General features: G+C 39.9%; 1 protein-coding gene across 1 annotated transcript; it reads left to right on the forward strand.

Moving 5' to 3' along the window:
• Positions 1 to 16,471: 16,471 nt before the first annotated feature.
• LOC148843941 (transcription factor MYB1-like) lies at positions 16,472 to 18,209 on the forward strand. Its single transcript, XM_088959867.1, has 3 exons — positions 16,472 to 16,644; positions 16,780 to 16,909; positions 17,138 to 18,209. Exons 1-3 carry the CDS (start codon positions 16,512 to 16,514, stop codon positions 17,742 to 17,744), a joined length of 870 nt encoding a protein of 289 aa, XP_088815993.1. The 5' UTR covers positions 16,472 to 16,511; the 3' UTR covers positions 17,745 to 18,209.
• The last annotated feature ends 3,571 nt before the right edge of the window (positions 18,210 to 21,780 follow it).

The raw sequence follows: 21,780 nt of genomic DNA on the forward strand, positions 1-21,780 counted from the left end.
GACCTAATACATACTGATGTATGTGGTCCCCTAAGTGTTAGGACACGAAATCAACACATGTATTTCATCACCTTCACAGATGATTTTTCACAATTTGGTTACGTGTACCTAATGAGCCATAAGTCTGAATCCTTTGAAAAGTTCAAAGAGTTTAGACAAGAGGTTGAGAAATAGTTAGGGAGAGAAATTAAAGCCCTTCGATCAGAACGAGGTGGCAAGTATCTCTCTGACAAATTCAGGGACTACTTAAAGGACAATGGGATAGTATCACAATTAGCTCCTCCTGCTACACCACAACTTAACGGTGTTTCATGAGTTGGGAGTAGTTCCGTCCGACACATCACCCATCCCATTTTTGTGTGACAACAATGGAGCCATTGCTCAGGCTAAGGAGCCACGAGCCCACTCGAAGTCAAAGCACATCGAGAGGAAGTACCACATACTGCGGGAGATTGTTGGTAGAGGGGACGTCCTGATTCAGAAGGTAGCATCAACGGATAATGTAGCAGACCCATTGACAAAGCCACTATCACAGAAAGTGTTTGAGAAACACGTGGAAAGCATGGGACTCCGGCTAGTACCTGATTGGACCTAAGTGCAAGAGGGAGCTGTTAGACAGTTTTGTATGCCCTTAGCTTCAATCAAAATTGATGTACTTTATGAGTTTATTGTAAATGAATAAAAGTACATATTTGATTCATGTTCCCTTGGTATGTTTCGGTGTATTACCCTTAAACTGGACACTTATTGAGACTCGTGTTAGTTTTGAATGTTCACAGCCAGTGGGTCGGTCTGGGGAGACCTATCCTGACAAGACTGACACTGTGGTGCCACTAATTCGGTTGGGGTGGCTTGTCTCAGCTACCGGGGTGAGACCCTGGGCACATACAGTGTGGGATTAATTGAATCTTTGAACTGGACCAGATTTCCAGTATCGCCCTAGACCTTGGAGATTGATGGGCAAAACTGGAAAGTTACACCCAACCCCTAGACTCAATTATGATACTGCTCTAGGTGTCGGATCGGGCTGTCTTTGATGTACCAATCAGTGAGATCCTTAGCGGGGGTCAAAACCTGGGTATGTTGGGACAATCCGAGAATTCATCTGAGTGGGTGATCATAGTGACAGGATCAGCCCCTTTGTCGGACAAAGGTAATGATCGGGGATGCGCTCACACTGTTGGAAACCAAGACTGCCGTCAGTCGATTTCAACTGTTGAGATTTGTTTTGCAAAGTATATTTTATATGAGATATAAAAGTATATATATTATGGTTTCTAAAATGTTTGCAAAAGGTTTTAATTCCCGGGATCCATATAAGTGGAGAGTGCAACACTGTTCCTTGCAGCCGAGGGAGAGGTCCTCTCTTGTCGATCAGTGTATGATCATTAAGGGCTGAGAGGTTAAGTGTAAGACCATTGAGGATAATACCTGATGGGATAATCTTGCATCTGCCCACAGTCCCTGGGTGTTACAAGGTGGCTTGGCCTAGGGACCACTTAGGGTAAGTGTTGGGCCCATAGAGCCCATTCGATGGGTTTCAAGGGGTACACTGTCTTTAATGTATTCGACCAGGCCTTGTAACAAAGGCTGGGCCGAACCCATGTGGCTGATGTGTAGATCAATGCTTGGGTCCCACGCCATACAAGGAAGCCCAACTGGGCAGCAGTTAGGAAGGTTAAGTGAGCACATAAGCTTAATGGGCCTAAAGCCCATTTCGAACTGGGCTATTAATTTAGTTAATTAAAGGGGCGAATTCTGAGATGGATTAGCAGTTAGGATAGGGTCTTAATGCTATCGACTCAGAGAGTCCAGATCTGAATGTGATTCAGATCTAGAAACCTCCTAATAAGATTAGGATAAAGCTAATCTAATCTACAGATAAGATAAGGGTTTATCCTTATCATTAGAAGAGAAGGCTGATCCAAATATGATTTGGATAAGCACCTCCTAATGGGATTAGGAGCTGATCTTTTCAAGTTAACAAAAGAAGGAAGGGGGCGGCAGCCTTGAGAGAGACCAAGAATCACATCAGATCCTCTTTAGTGCTGAAATCAAGAAGAGAGAATTCTGCACCCTACGAATACTCTCTTGCCGCCTCCCTGCTCTTGCCGCCCTGTTTTCCAGTTCGATCTCCAGCTGTAGGAGAAGTCAAGATTGGATCTTGACATCAATTCTTTGAGAAATGATTGAAAAGGGAGCTGTGCTCACGTTCCATCCTGTTGTTTCTTGCGAAGGACAGAGTTCTTGGGGAAGAACACTGCTGATTCTGCTCCATCTTGCACTGCGCCATCTTCAGTGGGAGCAGTCTTTGGATCCTTCCTTGGGCGTGAACACCTTCGTTGGGAGATATTGCTTCTCCATATCAGGTATCGTTCTCTCCCATTCCTTTTGGTTCAGATCTGGTTCAGTTTAAGGTTCAAGATTTATCCTTGAAAATATGATTTTCTAAATAGGGAATGTGATTCCTAGTTGAAGGGAGAGAAAAATTTTTGAAATTCGCCCCTTATTCCGCAATCTTTGGGCGTCCATCTGATGGATCTCTCAACCCTTCAGTACAGGCACGCTTGACCTTATACATACTGATGTATGTGGTCCCCTGAGTGTTAGGACCCATAACCAGCACATGTATTTCATTACATTTACCGATGACTATTCTCGGTATGGTTACGTGTACCTAATGAGACATAAGTCCAGATCCTTTAAAAAGTTCAAAGAGTTCAGACAAGAAGTCGAGAAATAGTTAGCGAGAGAAATTAAGTCCCTTCGATTGGATCGAGGTGGCGAGTATCTATCTGACGAATTCAAGGACTACTTGAAAGTCAATGGGGTAGTATCACAGTTGGCTCCTCCTACTACACCACAACTTAATGGTGTTTCAAAGATGAGGAATAGGACCTTATTGGATATGGTCCGGTCACTTCTCATCCATTCAGAGTTACCCACATCCTTTTGGGGATACGCATTGGAGACTGCGATATACGTGCTGAACCGGTTCCAACCAAATTGGTTCCTAAGACTCCCTATGAGCTTTGGACTGGAAAGAAACCAAGTGTACGACACTTGAAGGTTTGGGGTTGTCTGGCTCACATTAAAAGAATGAATCCAGACAAATTGGAATCCAAGACTAGTCGTCGCCTATTCGTAGGCTACCCAAAAGGCTCTGTAGGTTACCTATTCTATGATCCAAGTGAGCAGAAGGTGTTCTGCAGTCGAAATGCACAATTCTTAGAGAATGATTACATCCTAGACAACCTTCGTCAGGAAATTGTTATTGGTGAGGAGAGCTCAGATGTAGTGGGAGGTGTCCCACAAGTTTCAGATAATGACCAACTTAGAAGATCTACCCGGGTATCCAGGCCACCAGTCTGTTTTGGTTATGACCAGGATACTTACCTGGTGGAAACCTTGACTAGTGAGGAGGATCCTGTGACTTATGTGGAAGCTATGTTGGACATAGACTCCCCTAAGTGAGTAGATGCCATGAGAACTGAGATGGACTCAATGGAGACCAATGGAGTCTAGACTCTAGTGGATCTGCCCTCTGGGGTAAAAGCAATTGGTTGCAAATGGATCTACAAGAGGAAGAAGGGCCCCAATGGTAGGGTTGAGACCTACAAAGCTCGTCTGGTGGCGAAAGGGTACACTCAGAAAGATGGCATCGATTATGAGGAAACCTTTTCGCCCGTGGCCATGCTGAAATCCATTAGGATCCTGCTAGCTATAGCAACATACCATGATTATGAGATTTGGCAAATGGATGTCAAAACAGTGTTCCTAAATGGAAATCTTACTGAAAATATATATATGCAGCAACCGCAAGATTTTGTAGCTGTGGGTCAGGAACACATGGTTTGTAAACTAAATAGATCCATATATAGACTTAAGCAAGCTTCAAGAAGTTGGAACATCCAGTTTGACTCTATGGTCAAAAAGTTTGACTTTGAGTAGAATCCGGATGAACCCTGTGTTTACAGGAAGACTAGTGGTGACAAATCAAATTTCTCCTTAAATTTTGTACATAAAGACAATCTTTTAGTACAATTGTTCCTTCTTTAAAAAGTAACTCCACAGTTCCTATGGCCGCGGCTGCAACAGTTGCAGTAGTCCCCAAGTATAGTGTGACTTCTCCTTCACTCAGCCTTCTGCTTACCTTGAACCCCTGCAATGAATTACCCGCATGAGTTGAAGCCCTGGAGTCAATACACCAGGACGCAGAAGCTACCAATAAATTGGTTGCTATAACACAAGTTTTGAAATTAACTTTCTTGGATTCCAGGTAGGCAGGACAATTCTTTTTCCAGTGGCCGATCTTCTTGCAGAAGTGACAAGCATCCGATGCTTTGTCTTTCTTCTCCTTCTTGGGTTTGATGGCCTTCTTCTGGGGCTTTCTCTTTGCCTTCCTTTTCTTGCCCAATTTGCCAGTTTCAACAAGCATGGCAATCGGCTCATCCTTTTTAATCAATTCTTCAGCCCTCTACAACATATTGTTGAGTTCTTGCAAGCTGACATTCAGCTTGTTCATGTTGTAGTTCATGATGAATGGATTCAAGGATGGAGGCAGAGAGTTGAGAATAGCATCGATCTGTGTTACCAGATCCAGCCTGGATCCAAGAGCCTCCAGTTCGTTGATATAACCCATCATCTGGAGACAATGGTCGTGAACTTGTTGGCTCTTGGACATCTGCGCGGTCATGAACTGTTTCAAGACCTTCTGCCGAGTAGAATGATTCTGCTATTCGTACATTGTCTTGAGACTATCCAATACGTCCTTGGCAAGTTTGATCTAATCGAACTGCCTCTGAATTGGATTGTCCAAGGAGGCAATGATATAGCAACAGGCAAGGGAGTTTTTCTCCTCCCATTCTTGGTATTCTCTTCTACAGGCCTCAGAAGCCCTATCTCTCGGATGATCCGGGGCAGGATTCTTGGCTAACTTATCCAACTTTTCAGAGGTTAAGACCAACATAAGGTTCATGTACCAGTCGGTATAGTTTGGGCCCTTAAGCTTGTTGTCGTCAAGAAGCTTTTTGCAAATGATCTGTTTGCCATTTTCTGATAAAAGAGCAAACATCAATCCACAACCTAATTTGATTCATGTTCATTACATAGATATGGATTTTAATCTACGATCCATTTCCATTTATTCATCTTTGAGATTTCCCTCCTTTCTTAGTGACAGAGACTACGGGTTGTCATTGGAAATGTGGGAAATCACATAGGGTGCATTGAGCCAACTGTTTCAGCTGCATAACCCCACCACTTTTCTGTGAATGATCATATCCACTCATCATATGAGTTTTCCCTTTGGTCTCTGTTAGACAAGGTTCAAAGCTGTTTTTAGGTAAACTTTCTGTCTATTGAGTGCTTACCCATCATATTCGTGAATGCCAAGGTACTGTGAGAGAGTTCTCATTTTCTGGTGAAGCCCCTCCCACATCGGTCTATGACGCCCCTATCATCTTATGAAACACTTAGACAAGCCCAACAGCAAATGGATATCCCATTTTCTGGTGCGTTTCCTCATTACTGAAGGACCCATCCTCATGCTAATGATGGAAGGCCTTTAGAGAGTTCATCATGTGAATCTCCCTATCACATGCACTCATATTAGTTGGAGGGAATAGTTATTACGCCCTAGTTTGATTTAGGTCAAACCAAAGTGGCTCCCGTTGACTTTCATAAAGTCAGATTTCGATGGGCCTAAATCGGCTAGGGTTTCGCACGTAACTTCTTGATGAGGTGTGGGGCCCACCACTGAGGAAGGTCATCCAATGACCAAAAGGGACACCATGGCAATGATGTGCATTCAACCATGGTGTGCGCAAGAGCCACTGTCGATTGAGCATGGGCCAAGCACTTATGGCCCATGTACGTAGCACATCACACATCCATACATCTCATGCAGGGATAAATTGATCCAATCAATTAATCATCTGTAAGGCCCATTGGAAGCCCGTTTTAAATCCATAATATTAACCATTAATATTATCCAGGTATATGGGTTGAAATAAGGTTACCCAGTTCGGCCCATATAGCTTTATCTTTTGAAGTGGGCTTTTGGTAGTTTTAACTATTTAAAATTGGGCCTTTACAGGTTGGGCCGAATTAACAATTTAATTAAATATCAATCCTTAGGCCCATTAGTGGGAAAAATTAGGGCTGACTTTCAACATTGATTAAACCCTAGATTCAGTCCAAACAGTTTGAACCAATCTTGGTTCGAATGGATCTAGGGTTTGATCTTTAATTAAATCTTTAATTCAAGAAAATAATCTAAAATTAAGGAACTTAATACATTGAGTCTAAAAATAAAAAAAATATATTTATAGATCAAATGTAATAAATAAATCAAGAAATTGCAAATCTTGCAGGTTCCCTGCGCAAACCAAGAAATCGATCTCCTCTTGTACGAACAGCCCATAAATCAAGAAAACCATAAAGAACTATTCTAAACAATAATCAGATTTATGTAAAATTAATTTCAGATTATTTACCCATCAATTTTGGGAACAAATTTCCAAAAACCCATATCTGCACAAATCGGGTAGAACGCATTCTGCCTATTTGCGCAAGTTCAGATCTAAAACAAATTGGTTCAAGATTTGAACCATGGCTTTGAAACCACTGAAAGGATAGGATATCCATCACATGGGCGCCTAAAGATTGCGGAATAAGGGGGCGAATTTCAAAATTTTTTCTCTCCCTTCAATTGGGAATCGCATTCCCTATTTAGAAAATCATTTTCAAGGATCATTCTTGAACCATAAACTGAACCAAATCTGAACCAAAAGGTGTAGGGAGGGATTATACCTGATACGGAGAAACAGTATCTCCCAATGGAGGTGTTCACGCCCAAGGAAGGATCCAAAATTTGCTCCCACTGAAGATGGCGTAGTGTAGGATGGAGCAGAATCAACAGTATTCTTCCAAAAGAACTTGACCCTTCGCAAGAATCAACTTGATGGCTTGTGAATACAGCTCCAATCAATCTTTTCTCCAAAAGATTGGTATCAAGATCAAATCTTGATTACTCCTGTAGAGTAGGAGATCAAACTACTGGAGGCCGTGGCTGCAAGAAGGAGGCGAAAGCTACAGGAAGGAGGCAGCAAAAGAGTATTCATAGGGAGCAGAATTCTCTCTTGTGATTTCAGCTCTAAAGACAGGAGTTGTGTATTGCATGTCTAAAGGTTGCAGCCCCCTCCTCCTTTTATAATCTTAAAGGGATCAGCTACTTATCCCATTAGGAGTTGCTAATCCAATCATATTTGGATAAGAAGTCCCTTTAAGTGATAAGGGATAACCCTTATCTCATCTGTAGATCAGATCAGCCATCTCCTAACCTAATTAGGAGGCTTCTAGATCTAAATCTTATTTAGATATTGGACTCTCTAAGTGGATAGGGTCTGGGTCAAATCCTATCAGTTGATCCATCTCAGAATTTGCCCCTTTAAATGACTAGTCAAACCAGCCCAGTTCGAAATGGGCTTAAGGCCCATTTAAGGTTATGTATTCACTTAGCCTTCCAAACTGCTGCCCAGTTGGGCTTCCTTGTATGGCGTGGGATCCAAACATTGATCTACACATCAGTCACATGGGTTCGGCCCAGCCTTTGTTACAAGGCCTGTCCAAATACATTGTTATGGACAATGCACCCCCTGAAACCCATCTCATGGGCTCTATGTGCCCAACACTTACCCTAAGTGGTCCCTGGGCCAAGCCACCTTATAACACCCAGGGACTGTGGGCAGATGTAAGATTAGCCCATCAAGTATTATCCTCAATGGTCTTACACTTAACCTCTCAGCCCATAATGATCATACACTGCCTGACAAGAGAGGACATCTCCCTCAGCTGCAAGGAACTGTATTGCACTCTCTGCTTACATGGATCCCGGGAATTAAAACCTTTTAAAAATCATTTCGAAACCATAATATATATACTTTTATATCTCATATAAATAATATTTTGCAAAACAAATCTCAACGATTGAAATCGGCTGCCGGCAGTCTTGGTTTCCATCAGTGAGAGTGCATCCCTGATCATTACCTTTGTTCGACAAAGAGGCTGATTCTGTCACTATGATCATCCACTCAGATGAATTCTCAAACTGTCCCAACATACCCAGGTTTTGACCCCCGCTAAGGATCTCACTGATTGGTATATCAAAGACAGCCCAATCCAACACCTAGTGTAGTATCACAATTGAGTCTAGGGGTCGAGTGTAACTTTTCAGTTTTGCCCATCAATCTCCAAGGTCTAGGGCAATACTGGAAATCTGGTCCAGTTCAAAGATTCAATTAATCTCACACTGTACGTGCCTAGGGTCTCACCCTGGCAGTTGAGACAGGCCACCCCAACCGATTTGGTGGCACCACAGTGTTAGCCTTGTCAGGATAGGTCTCCCCAGACCGACCCACTGGCTGTGAACATTCTTAACTAACACGAGTCTCATTAAGTGTCCAATTTATGGGTATTACATAGAAACATATTAAGGGAACATGAATCAAATATGCACTTTTATTCATTTACGATAAACTCATAAAGTACATCATCTTGATTGAAGCTAAGGGCATACAAAACTGTCTAACACTCTTCATGTTCATATGGACCCTCTTCATCTTCCCCATCAGGTCCACAGTATACTTCCTCCTTCACATCTTCTTCCTCCCTTTCTACCATATTAACTACCTTCCTTCTGGGACAATCACTGGATATATGCCCAACCTCATTACATTTAAAGCATTTAAAAGGAGCAGGCTTTGCATAGGGATTACTGGGTTTAGGAGGGTTGGAAGGGTTACATCGAGTACGTCCTCCTGTGATAACCTTACCGGCGTTAGCTGTACTTGCCAGGTGAGAAGGTTGTACTGTCGGGGCTGATTTGTTCTTGTTGATAGTTGCCGGTCTGTTGTCGCTCCCGCTGTACCGGCTATAATTATCACTACGTGCCTTGTCTTGGAACATCAATTCTGATTTTAAGGCTAGGTTCCTTGCTTCCTACACATTGAGAACCATTTGTACACCAATTTTATCTATGATGGATGGTCTCAAACCGCTCAGATAATGGGTTGCCTACTGGTTATCACTTTCAGATAATTGATTTCTTTCAGCTAATCTTAAAAATTCAGATATATATTCATTAACACTACGGGAACCCTACGCATACCGTAGGTAAGATTCCAACATATACTGTTTATAATCTGGGAGTAAAAATCTACCTCTTATTAACTGTTTCATGCGCCTCCAGGTTCGAACAGGACCTCTTCCTTCTCTGATCTAGGTCTCTCTCATCCATTCCCACCAAACAGATGTGCCTCCCTTTAACCGGAAAGCCACTAATTTTACCCTTCATTCTTCTGGTATCTCCATGTACTCAAAGAAACGATCGACTTCTATGATCCAATCCAGCAATCCTTCTATGCCAAGATCTCCACTAAAAGTAGGAATATATACCTTGAGTTTAAATTCACCATTATTCCTACGGGGAGTGAAATTACCTTGATTGTGCCAATTCCTATCGTTTCTGCCATTGCCGGGAAGAACTAGAGAACCACCGAATTCTAATTCATCATCACTGTCGTCGTCAAGCACTGGACGTCGGAACGCTGCGTTGACAAGTTGCCTGTCGTGCTTGTCTCCTTCAAATGGATGTGAATTTTCCCGGTTCCGTGGAACAACCTCCCGTAACAAGGTTTGCAGTTGTTCAGCCATTTCTGCCAACTGTTGTTCGATGTTACGTGTGGCCATGCACTGCTCTTCGATTGTCTCCAAAAAGTTGGGAACCCCTGATCTCCGTCACGGGGTGGGTTGCTAATGCTACCGTCTGGGTTGGCCATCTAACTGGGCAAATTCCCTGCTCTGATACCACCTGATGCAGCGTGGAAGCAATGAAACTAGGCTGGCTATGCAAGCACCGGACGAACCAAGCTTCTAGCAAAGCAAGAAAGAAAGAAAATCTCTAGAGGAGAGAGAAAAGGTGGCAAGAATTGAAGAGAAAATCTGAAGTGTGTATTAATTGAAAACAATAACAATATTTATAGTACATCTAGAAATTATAGAATAACTAGGAAAGAACAACTAAGATAGATATCAAAACATCTAATCTGGATAGGGTCAAATTATTCACCGTCTGATCTTCTCGAATCTTTCCCATGAATCTTGGAAATCTTGGGTTATCTTGATCTCTGGAATTCTTGATTATCTTGAATTCTTGAATTCTTGATGGATCTTGAATCTCCTCTTGAATTATCTCTTGCCCTTATCCTTATCCTATAAGCTGCCACCCCTAAGGTGAGGTGGGCCTTGGGATAGGCCTCCATCACAAGATTATTGCCAAAATCATTGTTTAGAAACTTGCAACTCTTCTTCATAAAGTTATTTCTCCTCAACAAGCGGCTTTTGTCAAGAACAAAATATCCTTGATAATGTTGATCTGGTGCAAGAGGCCTTCTAGGAATTGGATAAACCAGTCAGGGGTCATAATGTGTCTATCAATCTTGATATGTTAAAAGCCTATGACATACTCAATTGGCATTTTCTCTTTTCTGATTTAAATCACTTCGGCTTCTCTCCAGTGTGGATTAATATGATTAAAAAAATGGTGTGCAACTGTTGGAAGATGGAAGGCTGCATCCATGACTATTTCAAATCACCTAGGGGTTACAGAAACGGAATCCCCTCTTGCCTTACCTTTTCATTATAGCCGAAGAAGTTTTTAGTAGAGGACTCACTCAATTGTTCAAAGACCCTCGCTCTCTGCTTTACCAGGTACCCAAGGGATACCCACAAAGTCTTTATGCAAATGACACCATTATTTTCAGGGGATTTTACTGTTCAGTCCACCCCAGAAATCCTAGCTCCACTGAACAGTTAGGGGTAGGTGTCAGCTCAAAATTGATGCCAATTCATGGACGGATATGAGAGATATCGGTGGAGCTATTTATAATTTTGAATTATTGTAGGTCTGCAGATCAAATCAGAATTCTGAGGTGGAGTGCAGTCTAAAAATCCCTTATTTTTATTAATGGCACTAAGAGCTCACTAAAAAAATTAATGGTTTTTCTAATTAGACACTATGAAGAGAGCTCTAAGCAGAAGATAATAAACATGTGGAAGAGTGCTTTTTATATTTCCTCTAAGGCCTTGATCACTCACTGTAATCTGATGAAGAAAACTTTCTCTTCCTGTAAGTACCTTGGGTGCCAATCCATAAATGTAAGGCTAGACCATATATGTTTGAGGAGCTGTTTGCAAAGATTCAAAATAATCAATCAACAAGCACTATAAAAGTAAAAGTAGTAACCAATCAGGTGAGATTTGATTGATCAAAATCTTTTCATGGCGTCATAGAATTTTCCATGTTTCTATATATTAAATCTTATTGACAAATTAAGAGCAAATAATTAGTACAAATTAACAATTAACAATAATTAATTATCAATACAAATTATTAATATTTTATCCAATATTTTTTCTCAAGGCAAATGATATAATATTTATATTTCCTTAGCCATATTCAATAATCAATCAAATTTCATATTTCAACATAGATGGAAGCCTTAGAATTCTTTTGCATTAAACTGACTAGAGGAACAGAGGAAAAATAAAGTCTGGTTTTATTTGATAAATGAGATTGTTTGCTGTATTTTGGGAGTTTTTCAAACATAAAATCCATTTGGCGAGACAAACAAAGAAAATAAAAACAGAAAAAAATATATTACATTATGAAACAAACAACAAAAATAAATAAAAGAATGAATGCACTCACTTCTGAAAGATGAGGTATTCAGACATTTTTTGAGAGAGCTAAAGACTTGAAAACATACTTTTCTGTGCCTTTCAAGTAGAACAAATGGAGCAGCTTTTTCCTTCAATGAAATTCACTTCCAATCGGTTGTTCCCTTCAATCAACTTATCTTCCAATTGGTTGAAGTATATCAATCGAGCAGATGACTGAGGATGATGCTGAACCCCTTTCTTGTCTTTCTTCGATCACAACCCAATTTATTCTCAAAAGAATCTCAAACTTTGTGCTTGTACCCAACTAGAAGAGGAAGGGGATAGACAAACTCGGAAAGTGTAAACCTAAACTTTGAGATTAAGGGAAAACTCCAAATCGAAGAAGAAGTGACACTCCAAGTCAAAGACCGACAAAGGGGAGACTCAAACTCAATAAGGAAGGGGAAGACTCCATGTTGAAGAAGAAAACACGAGAACTATACGTCTAGGAAGTCACAAAGACGATATTAACAATGCCACTTTTCAAAGTTTTTGCAATTTAGAACTGGTTCGGTATTTGGTTTATGACCGGTTTAATTTATAAAACCGCTGGTCCATTTTGGCTTTTTGCTTAATTTAGCTCACAATCAATAGTGTTGTTAAAACTGCCATCCTAGACACATCTAGACCGGTGCTTTTTTGAACCGCCGGCTTAATCTATTTTTCTTGTAGTGATTGTTGAAGATGTCAGGCAAATAAAATTTTGAAAGATAATTCAATCAATTTCTTCCTCTATAAACGTACGAATTGACAAATAGAAATACTTCAAATCATTGATGAAAAAAAAGAAACAATTAAGCCCGTGAAGAGATTACTACTCTTCTAGAACATGCTACATAAACATTAAAGTTCAATGATGCACAATAATTACTAGATCGATTAACAAAATAAATGGATATGGCTTTCTTGATTTGAGAATAACTAAAAAGCATAAATTTGCAATAATCCATGATTATTGACTATTCAAGATATGAATAAAATAGATAATCATATGAATATTTACGACAACAATATCAAAATATATAACAATTTAAGCTCAATTATCTCAATGGTTTTTCAATTATAATGCATATCACAATTTTAACACAAGAACTATTTATCTTCCCCTAGATTATGAAGGGGATCCATTTCTCATTTAACTCCCTTTGTTTTGAATCTATATCTACATCAAAACTCCCCCTGAATCATGTGTGGGGAATACTTTTATTTATCTCCGATCCCCTTGAGGCATACAAATAGAGGATTTTTGCAAACATAATGGGAGTTAAAACTCCTCCTTTTCATTTGAGAGATAGAACTTCCCCTGTTTATGTTGAAAGATACATTCTCTTTATTGGTATCTTTTCCCATATTCCCTACAAAAATCATTTTCAATTCAAGCCAAAATTTCTCCCCCTTTTGTCATGAACAAAAAGGGAGGGAGCAGAGGGCTAAACAATATATCATGCATCAAACTGTAAATAACAAGATTTAAGAGCATATGATGAGAAGGGAACTTCAACATCATGGATTAACAAAATTTAAGGAGTTAAAACACCTTCTCTTTGCATTGAACGAATAAAATGATTGGACCAATGATGAAACTGTTTGACCCCTGAACCAATAACCAAAATAGTATTGTGACACCGGTGAAAGAGAGATGATCATGGCCTGGCATGTTCCAACGCTCCTCACACTAACCTCACAGAGCGGAACATCTTTAGTACTTGTATGTTATTATTCATGGGAGATGTTACGTGGTTGTGACATGGGTGCAAGAAGTGCTCTGAAAGGAGAAAATCATACTTAGGCAAATCATCCATGAGATTGGATTTCCTGCCAACATGACCTCAGTGGAAGAAGCGCTTTGAGAGGAACAGATTCACATCTGGCTCATTTTTCACACTTGTATGTTATTATTCATGAGAGATGTTCTCAATGCACCATGGGATGTGACCTGTGTGCAAGATGTTGTTGTGACCTGGGTGCAAGAAGCACTCTAGAGGAGCAGATGACATTTGTGCTCATCATCCACGAGATTGGAGTTCCTGCCAACGTGGGGGAAGAGAATCCATGACTGGTGTAAAAAGGGTCCATGCTGGGCCAGCATGGCACGATCCGCGTGAAGCCCACACAAAGTGCAGGCCGGGTTGTTCCAGACTGCGGGCCATGCCTCCCTCCCTTGGGAAATTTTTGGGGATCAGCCCGGCATGGCCCATGGCTCAAGCCCATGTGGGCCCATGCCAAGCTGGTCTGGGCAGGTCTGTGGACCGAGCCATGGGCCAGGCCAAAGTTATTTATTTAAAAAATTGACAAAAATTTTAAAATTTTAATTTATATGAATTTTGATGTATAAAATTGCTTATATATACAATAATTAAATAAAATAGTATAATAAAATTGAAAATTTTGTTTATTTTATCAATATATTATATACTATATATTATTATATAATTATAATATATAAAATATATAAATATATATGGGTTGTGCCGGGCCACGAGCCACGGGGGGGCATGGCATGATAGTGTAGGCCATGACAACTTGGCCCGCTGACCTGAAACCTCAAGCCCGGCATGGCCCACGGGGCCCATACAAGTCATGGTGGGCCACGGCATGGCCCATGGACCATCAAGCCGGGCCGGCTCAAAAATGTGTAATATGCAGTATTTGGAAGAGAAGATAAAACATCACATGAAATAGTATTTGGTAGGTTTAAAAGACTGACATGTTCAGATTTCTTTGGGGTTGCATGCGACAGCGGTCGCAGAAAATCTTCTTGTGATCAACTCCATAGGCATGGTCCCCAAAGTTTGATTCAGTTTTTTGGTTTTAACCAAATAATGCTCACTCCTAGTGGAGAGAGGTGCATTCCTATTATTGATTCAGAAATGGATACAACTCATAGACAAACCTGTGAAAATTTCCCCTTCTGAGCCAATATAATACTCAAATCCTTTGTTTTTAATTTGGAAAAACCTATCATAATGAAAAACATGATATGGAAAAGATTTAGCCAATCAAAACTCCTTGTGAACTTTGACAAAGATCCACCTAATAATTGGTTGCCACTTTTGCTATGGTGTCTTTCAGTAGTTTACTTCCATTTGATATATACATATATATATATAAGTTTTCTTTGCATCATGTCTTCGAGGCATCATAATTTACCTTTGCTTCCATTAATAATTGGATTTGGACCGTACAAAGGTAATCGATCTCATCAATGTCCCATCTTATATGTGACCCCAGATGCCACTTAACTCATTTTCAAAATAATAAACCAAAACAACCTAAAAACACAAGAAGAGAGACAATTCATCAAATAAAAACAAGACTATGAAAGTTTCCTATTCAACTGGAGCTGGCTACTCCTCGTCCTCTCTCAATACAACCGCCCCACGCTGTGACCTTGCGTCCCCTTGCCCATGGGCCACAGCGCCAAAGCACATAGAAAGGCCGAGCTGTTGAGCCTCCACTGTTTTATTACTTTTATCACAACTTTGTTCTGTTCTCTTTTATCGTTAAAGTTTCTTGGGATTCATACAGTTAGCAGAGCATTGAAGAGTAGACAAGGAAATTATTTAGGGTCCTGGAATAGGAATATGGTCTAAGTAGAGAAGCTCGCTCTAATCATACCAAGAGAAAATCTGAAGCTCGTGTGGTTGTTATTGCCTGCTGGGACCAGAGATCACACTTTAAAAATTATGGTGGGCATGGTTTTTAAAACCAGACAGGACCGGATGGGATGGAAAAACTGGGAACCGGTCATCTGACTGGTTTTGTTTTACCCCAGAATTGTTATTTCATCAAAAGCCGTTGATCCGGGTGGTCAAACCATTTAATAGTTTGACCTTTTTTTTTTAAATCTGTTTTTTGTCAAAACAGACCATTCATTCGGTTTGAATGATGAGAACGTTTGACCCAGGAACCGGACCCTGACCGGTTCAATTTTAAAAACCTTGATGGTGGGCCTTTTCCTGATCTTTGGACCAGTTCGGTACCCAGTAGCGTAGAAGACTTGTTTCTTTCAATGCATGTAAGCATCACAAAAATAGTTCATCTAATCGTTCCTAATTTCGAGAGTTTATCTTTCCACATTTACCGGGTGGAATCGTAAACAATTGTTGTTTCTTCAATTTTAGTTTAAAATAGGCCCATTGATGTGATATTTTGTCTTTCTTTAGAAAGTTGCATGTTTTTGTATTTTACTGGACTCACTCTAAACATAAGACACATGAGATGTACGTAAAATTATTTTGTTTAAAATAGTCCCATTGATGTGATGCCTAAATGCATGGCTGGGTTCATAAAATTTAGTTGTACGTACAATTATTTTGTTTAGGACGTCCACTACCCGCATGTAGGTGTGTCAATTTGATTGGATGAGTCCACTAGAAAAGGATCTGATGGAATCCAGTCCAATGAATTTTTAATTTGGACCATTTTGGATCGGTTCAGAGAGTGTCCAATATGTTTAAATTTTTGTTAATTTAGTTAGATTTTAAATTAAACCTGGTCCATCGACACTAATGTTTTTATCTTCTATCAATGCACCAGATATTAATTCAATACAATATAAATTCGTTATGGATGGACCAGATGAAGGGGATGAGAGGGATCCAATCATATGGATGAAATTGATCAATATATAGACAGTGGTTCTCGTTCTCTTCAATATATAGACAGGGAGAGGGAGATTCTGCTCCTTGTGGGTTGCAATTTAGTTGGTGGCCACAGAATTGTTGGAAATGGGTAGAAGGCCGTGCTGTGTAGAAGAGGGGCTGAATAGAGGATCATGGTCTGCTATCGAAGATATGATACTCACTAGCTACATTAATCTCCATGGAGAAGGGAAATGGAGAGAGCTCCCTAAGAGAGCAGGTAAATTAATTAGCGACTGAAATTATTTGTTGGTTACATTATTTCTTCACCCAACACACTTATATATATTTCGTTGCATAGCCTGATGTCTTTTCTTGCAGACGATCGATAACGGTGGTTTCTGTTACTCTGTAGGTTTGAAACGTTGCGGAAAGAGTTGCAGGCTCCGATGGTTAAATTATTTGAGGCCAGATATCAAGAGGGGAAATATTTCCAAGGATGAAGAGGATCTCATCATCAAGCTTCAGAGGCTTCTTGGTAACAGGTCTCTCTCTCTCCCTCTCGATATCGATCTCAGTTGAACAGAAGGCAATATTGGGTAATTATATCTGAAACTTTTGGTGTTTCAAGAGGGATGAGGCTTCATATGGTACTACTTAATATTTCAATTCATTTGCAAGAAATTATGAGATTTATTGCTTAAATCATTTATCCCTTGGTGCAACTCTGAAGTGCATTCTCAGAATATAATAATGGACTTCTGCTTTTGCAGATGGTCCCTCATAGCCGGAAGGCTACCTGGACGAACGGATAACGAAATCAAAAACTACTGGAACACCAAACTGAGCAAGAAAATTCAAGGCCAGACGCCAAAGATACGGATTAACGGATCTGTAGAGAAGAAGGCTGCAAGCGAATCCTTCGTTAGCTCAGAAACTCCTCCTGTAATCGGAACGAAAGCCTCGAGATGCACTAGGGTTTTTCTCCCACGGCAAGAAGGAAACGAGATAACGAAGAAGAATGGAGAGTCTTCTCGGGACTGCAGCAGGCCATTCTCTTCATTCCAACAAGTGGGTGATGATTCTTTGGATATGCTGGCGGGTTTTGATATGAACGAGCTGCTTTTTATGTCGGATGATCTGAACTCCAATTGCTTACAGATTTGCAGCGATGGGATTCGGGGAAGCAGTAATTTGGTCATTGGAGAGGATGGTTGGAATATCTCTTCTTGGTGTTTAGATGATCCCTTCTCAACTGGTACTGATGTAATGCTTCAGGGTGGTTCTGGTAATGAAGCAATACATGAAAATTGCAGTATTGACACTCTTCAACCTGATGAAGCCTTTGAGCTCAAGATGCTGGCTTCTTTTCTCAGTTGATTGCATGGATAGAGCAATAATATCTTCCTACGAAACTGGAAATAAATTTCTTGGAACTGAACTCTATTAGGCTGTGTTTTGCTTGATGGAAAATAAGATAAATAGAAAGTTGAGCCGTTGAGGGAATGTTCTTAAACAAAACTTCATCTCAATTTTCTGTTTCACTCCTATTTTAGTCTTAACTAGTCTGTCGTTCTATTTCTTTCCGGCAAGATAAAAGTTGTTCTTGTCGGCATGGAAAGTCCCTAGTGTTGTCTTCTAAATGCTGAACCCTAAAAATTTCAGCAAGAGATTTCATTCGTTGAGTTGTTCAATGTAATTCTTTAACTTCTTTTTTAATAAACTCTTCAATTGAATCGTTTCATCAACCTAAAATAATTGTCAACCAGTTGTTATCAATATGGTTATTGTTTTTTGTCATAAAGTGTTGAAATTTGCTAATAAATGATAATGGAGTTAGATATCCCTCAATGGAGTCCAAGATCAATATAATGGAGTTCATGCATTTTGCAACATTAATTAGTTATAAATCGAAACTAACTTAATAACTTAAATTAAATAATTCTATAAATGAATCCATCCTAATGCTAGCGCTAGACGATTCATGTGGGAAGGGGTGTCAATGGACCGATTTTGGGTTGGACTCCGTCCAAATCAAAATCCATTTAGATGGATTGGATGGACCAATAAGACATATATATTGAATCTGGACGGATTGAACGGACCAATATGATATATTGGATTGGACTTGGTGTAAGATAGTGTATGTTCTTAATCTCTAATCAGATTGATGTATTTGATGATATTTATTGTAAATGAATAAAAGTACATAATTGATTCATGTGTTATGGTATGTTTCTGTGTAATACTCTTAAGTTGGACATGTATGTGTTATTTTAGAATCTTCATAGTCATTGGATAAATCTGGGGAGATTTATCCTGTCAAGGCTGACACTAATGTACCGCCAAGTTGGTTGGGGTGGGGTGGCTTGCCTCAGATGCCAGGGTGAGACATGAGGTACATACAGTGTGGGTTTTCTTAAAACCCTGAACCAGACCAAAACTCCAGTATTGCCCTGCACCTTAGAGATAGATGGGCAAAACTGGAATGTTACAGTTGACCCCTAGACACGATTATGGTTCTACACAAGGTGTCAGATTGGGTTGTCTTTGATATACCAATATGTGAGATTCTTAGAGGGGATCAAAACCTGAGTATGTTGGGACAGTCCGAGAATTCATCTGAGTGGGTGATCATAGTTCATATGGTGTCGATTAATACTTGTTCTATTAACATGCGCTACACAACCCCAAATCTTCAAGTGTCTCACACTTGGTTTCTTACTAGTCCATAGCTCATATGGAGTCTTAGTAACGGATTTAGTTGGAACTTAATTTAGCATGTAAATCGCAATCTCTAATGCAAAACCCCAAAAGGATGTGGGTAACTTTGAGTGGGCGATAAGTGATTGGACTATATCTAATAGAATCTGATTTCTCTTTTCTGACACACCGTTTAATTATGGTGTAGCAGGAGGAGCTAGTTGTGATACTATCCTATTGTCCTTTAAGTAGTCTCTTAATTCGTCAGAGAGATACTCGTCGCCTCGATCTAATCGAAGGGTCTTAATTTCTCTACCTAACTATTTCTCAACTTTTTGTTTGAATTCTTTGAACTTTTCAAAAGATTCAAACTTATGTTTCATTGGGTACACGTAACCATATTGCGAGTGATCATCGATAAAAGTTATAAAATAAATGTGCTGGTTACGTGTCCTAACATTCAGGGAACCACAAACATTAGTATGTATAAGGTTAAGTGTGCCTGTAGATCTTTCAGGCTTATCGGTAAATGGTTGTTTTGTCATCTTACCCTGAAGGCAAGGTTCATAGGTTGGAAGATCTTTTATAATTAGAAAATTCAAAGGACCATCCTTTACCAACCTTGTGATACAATTTATATTTATGTGGCCAAGTCGGTAATGCCATAGGCATGTGGGATTAACTGTATCATGAGTCCTCTTTTTGGGGATTATTTCTAACATAGTTTAGGTAATGTTTATTTCAAGAGAAGGATAGAGAACATAGAGACCGTTCTCAAGTTTTTTGTATGTGAGGAATTTGTTATTCCGTTTAATAATAACCACATTACTGAATAAGAAAGAATAACCATCCATGCACAATTTTGAGACAAAAATCAAATTTCTTCTTAAATTAGGTACGAAAGACAATCTTTAAGTACAATTGTTCATTCTCTTAAAACTAATTCTACAGATCCTATGGCTGTAGTTGCAACTATTGTAGAAGTCCCCAAGTAGAGCATCACTTCTCCATTACTCAGATTTCTGCTTATCTTGAACCCCTGCAGTGAGTTACACTCATGAGTTGAAGCCACAGATTCAATGCACCAGGAAGCAGAAGTGACCAACAAAATGGTCTCTATGATAAAAGATTTGAAATTACCTTGCATCTTATTCTCCAAATATTGAGGACAATTCCTCTTCTAGTGGCCGGTCTATTTGCAGAAGTGACAGGCATCCGATACTTTATCTTTCTTCTGCTTTATAGTTTTGCTACTCTTCTTCTGAGCCTTCTTTTTAGCCTTCCGCTTTTTCTTGCCTTATTTTCCACCTTCAACAAGCATGGCTATCGGCTTATCCTTATTAATCAGTTCTTCAGCCCTCTACAACATATTATTGAATTCCTGAAGGCTAACATTTAGTTTATTCATGTTGTGATTCATGATAAACTGATTGAAGGAGGGAGGTAAGGAATTGAGGACAGCGTCAAATTTGGTGTCATGATCTAGCCCTGACCCGAGAGCCTCCAGTTCATTAATATAATCCATCATCTTTAGACAATGGTCATGAACCTGTTGGTTCTCGGTCATCTGTGCAGTCATAAACAATTTTCAGACCTTTTGTAGAGTAGAACGATTCTGCTCTTCATACATAGTCTTCAAACAATCCAATATAATCTTGGACACTTCGATCTTATCGAATTGTCACTATATCGGATTGTCCAAAGAGGCTATAATATAACACTGGGCAAGAGAGTTTTCCTCTTCCCATTCTTGATACTCACTTCTTCGAGCCTCCGAAGCCCTGTCACCCGAACAATCTGAAGTAGGGTTCTTAGCAATTTTGTCCAATTTCTTGGACGTTAGAACCAGCATAAGGTTTCGAAACCAGCCAGCATAATTAGGGCCTTTCAGTTTGTTATCATCCAACATTTTGGTGAAGTTTTCGTTTGCCATTTCTAGTAAAGGAGAGGCAGATTTGTAAGTCCACAACCTAATTGATTCATGTCATCACATAGAACTTTTAATCAATGTTCCATTTCCATTTTGGGCATCTCTGAGATTCCTTCCAATCTTAGTGACGGAGACAGTTGTATCTCTTGAAATGTGGGAAACCACAAGGGGTGCATGGAACCAACTATTTCAGCTGTAAAACCCCATCACCTTTTATGAAGGATCTCATCCACTCATCTTATGAACTTTCCCTTTGGCCTCTGTCAGATAAGGTTTATAGCCATTATGAGATAGGCCCCTTCCACATCGGTCTATGATACCCCTATCATCTCAATAAGTAATCCAACCAACTACATTAGCAGATGGATAGCCCAATCAATACAGTCAACCTTCGTACTAATGATGGAAGGCCTTTAGAGAATTCATCATATGAAGTTCCTTATCACATGCACTTATATTTAATGGAGGGAATGGAAACTCCCTAGATCTGATTTAGGTCAAACCAAAGTGGCTCCCACTAGCTTTCGTAAAGCCAGATTTAGATGGGCCCTAAACGACTAGGGTTCCGCACGGTTCCTCTTGGGGAGGAAGCTGGTGTGGGGCCCACTAAGCAAGGAGATCATCCAATGATCTTAAGGACACCATGGTAATGATGTGCATTCATCCATGGTGTGTGAAAGAGCTACTATCGAATTAGCATGGGCTAAGTGCTTATGGCCCATGAACGTAGCACATCACACATCCATACATCACATGCATGAAATCCATGAAATCCAATTATAA

This window comes from Nelumbo lutea, chromosome 8, assembly GCF_056320005.1.
Source record: "Nelumbo lutea isolate HS-2025 chromosome 8, American lotus-T2T, whole genome shotgun sequence".
In the NCBI taxonomy this organism is placed as follows: Eukaryota; Viridiplantae; Streptophyta; class Magnoliopsida; order Proteales; family Nelumbonaceae; genus Nelumbo; species Nelumbo lutea.

Excerpts from the sequence above, each read along its gene's own strand:
- LOC148843941 (XM_088959867.1), top strand. The coding sequence starts at position 16,512 with ATGGGTAGAAGGCCGTGCTGTGTAGAAGAGGGGCTGAATAGAGGATCA. Across the intron at positions 16,645-16,779 it reads AGAGCTCCCTAAGAGAGCAG|GTTTGAAACGTTGCGGAAAG; the intron begins GTAAATTAATTA and ends GTTACTCTGTAG. Across the intron at positions 16,910-17,137 it reads CAGAGGCTTCTTGGTAACAG|ATGGTCCCTCATAGCCGGAA; the intron begins GTCTCTCTCTCT and ends CTGCTTTTGCAG.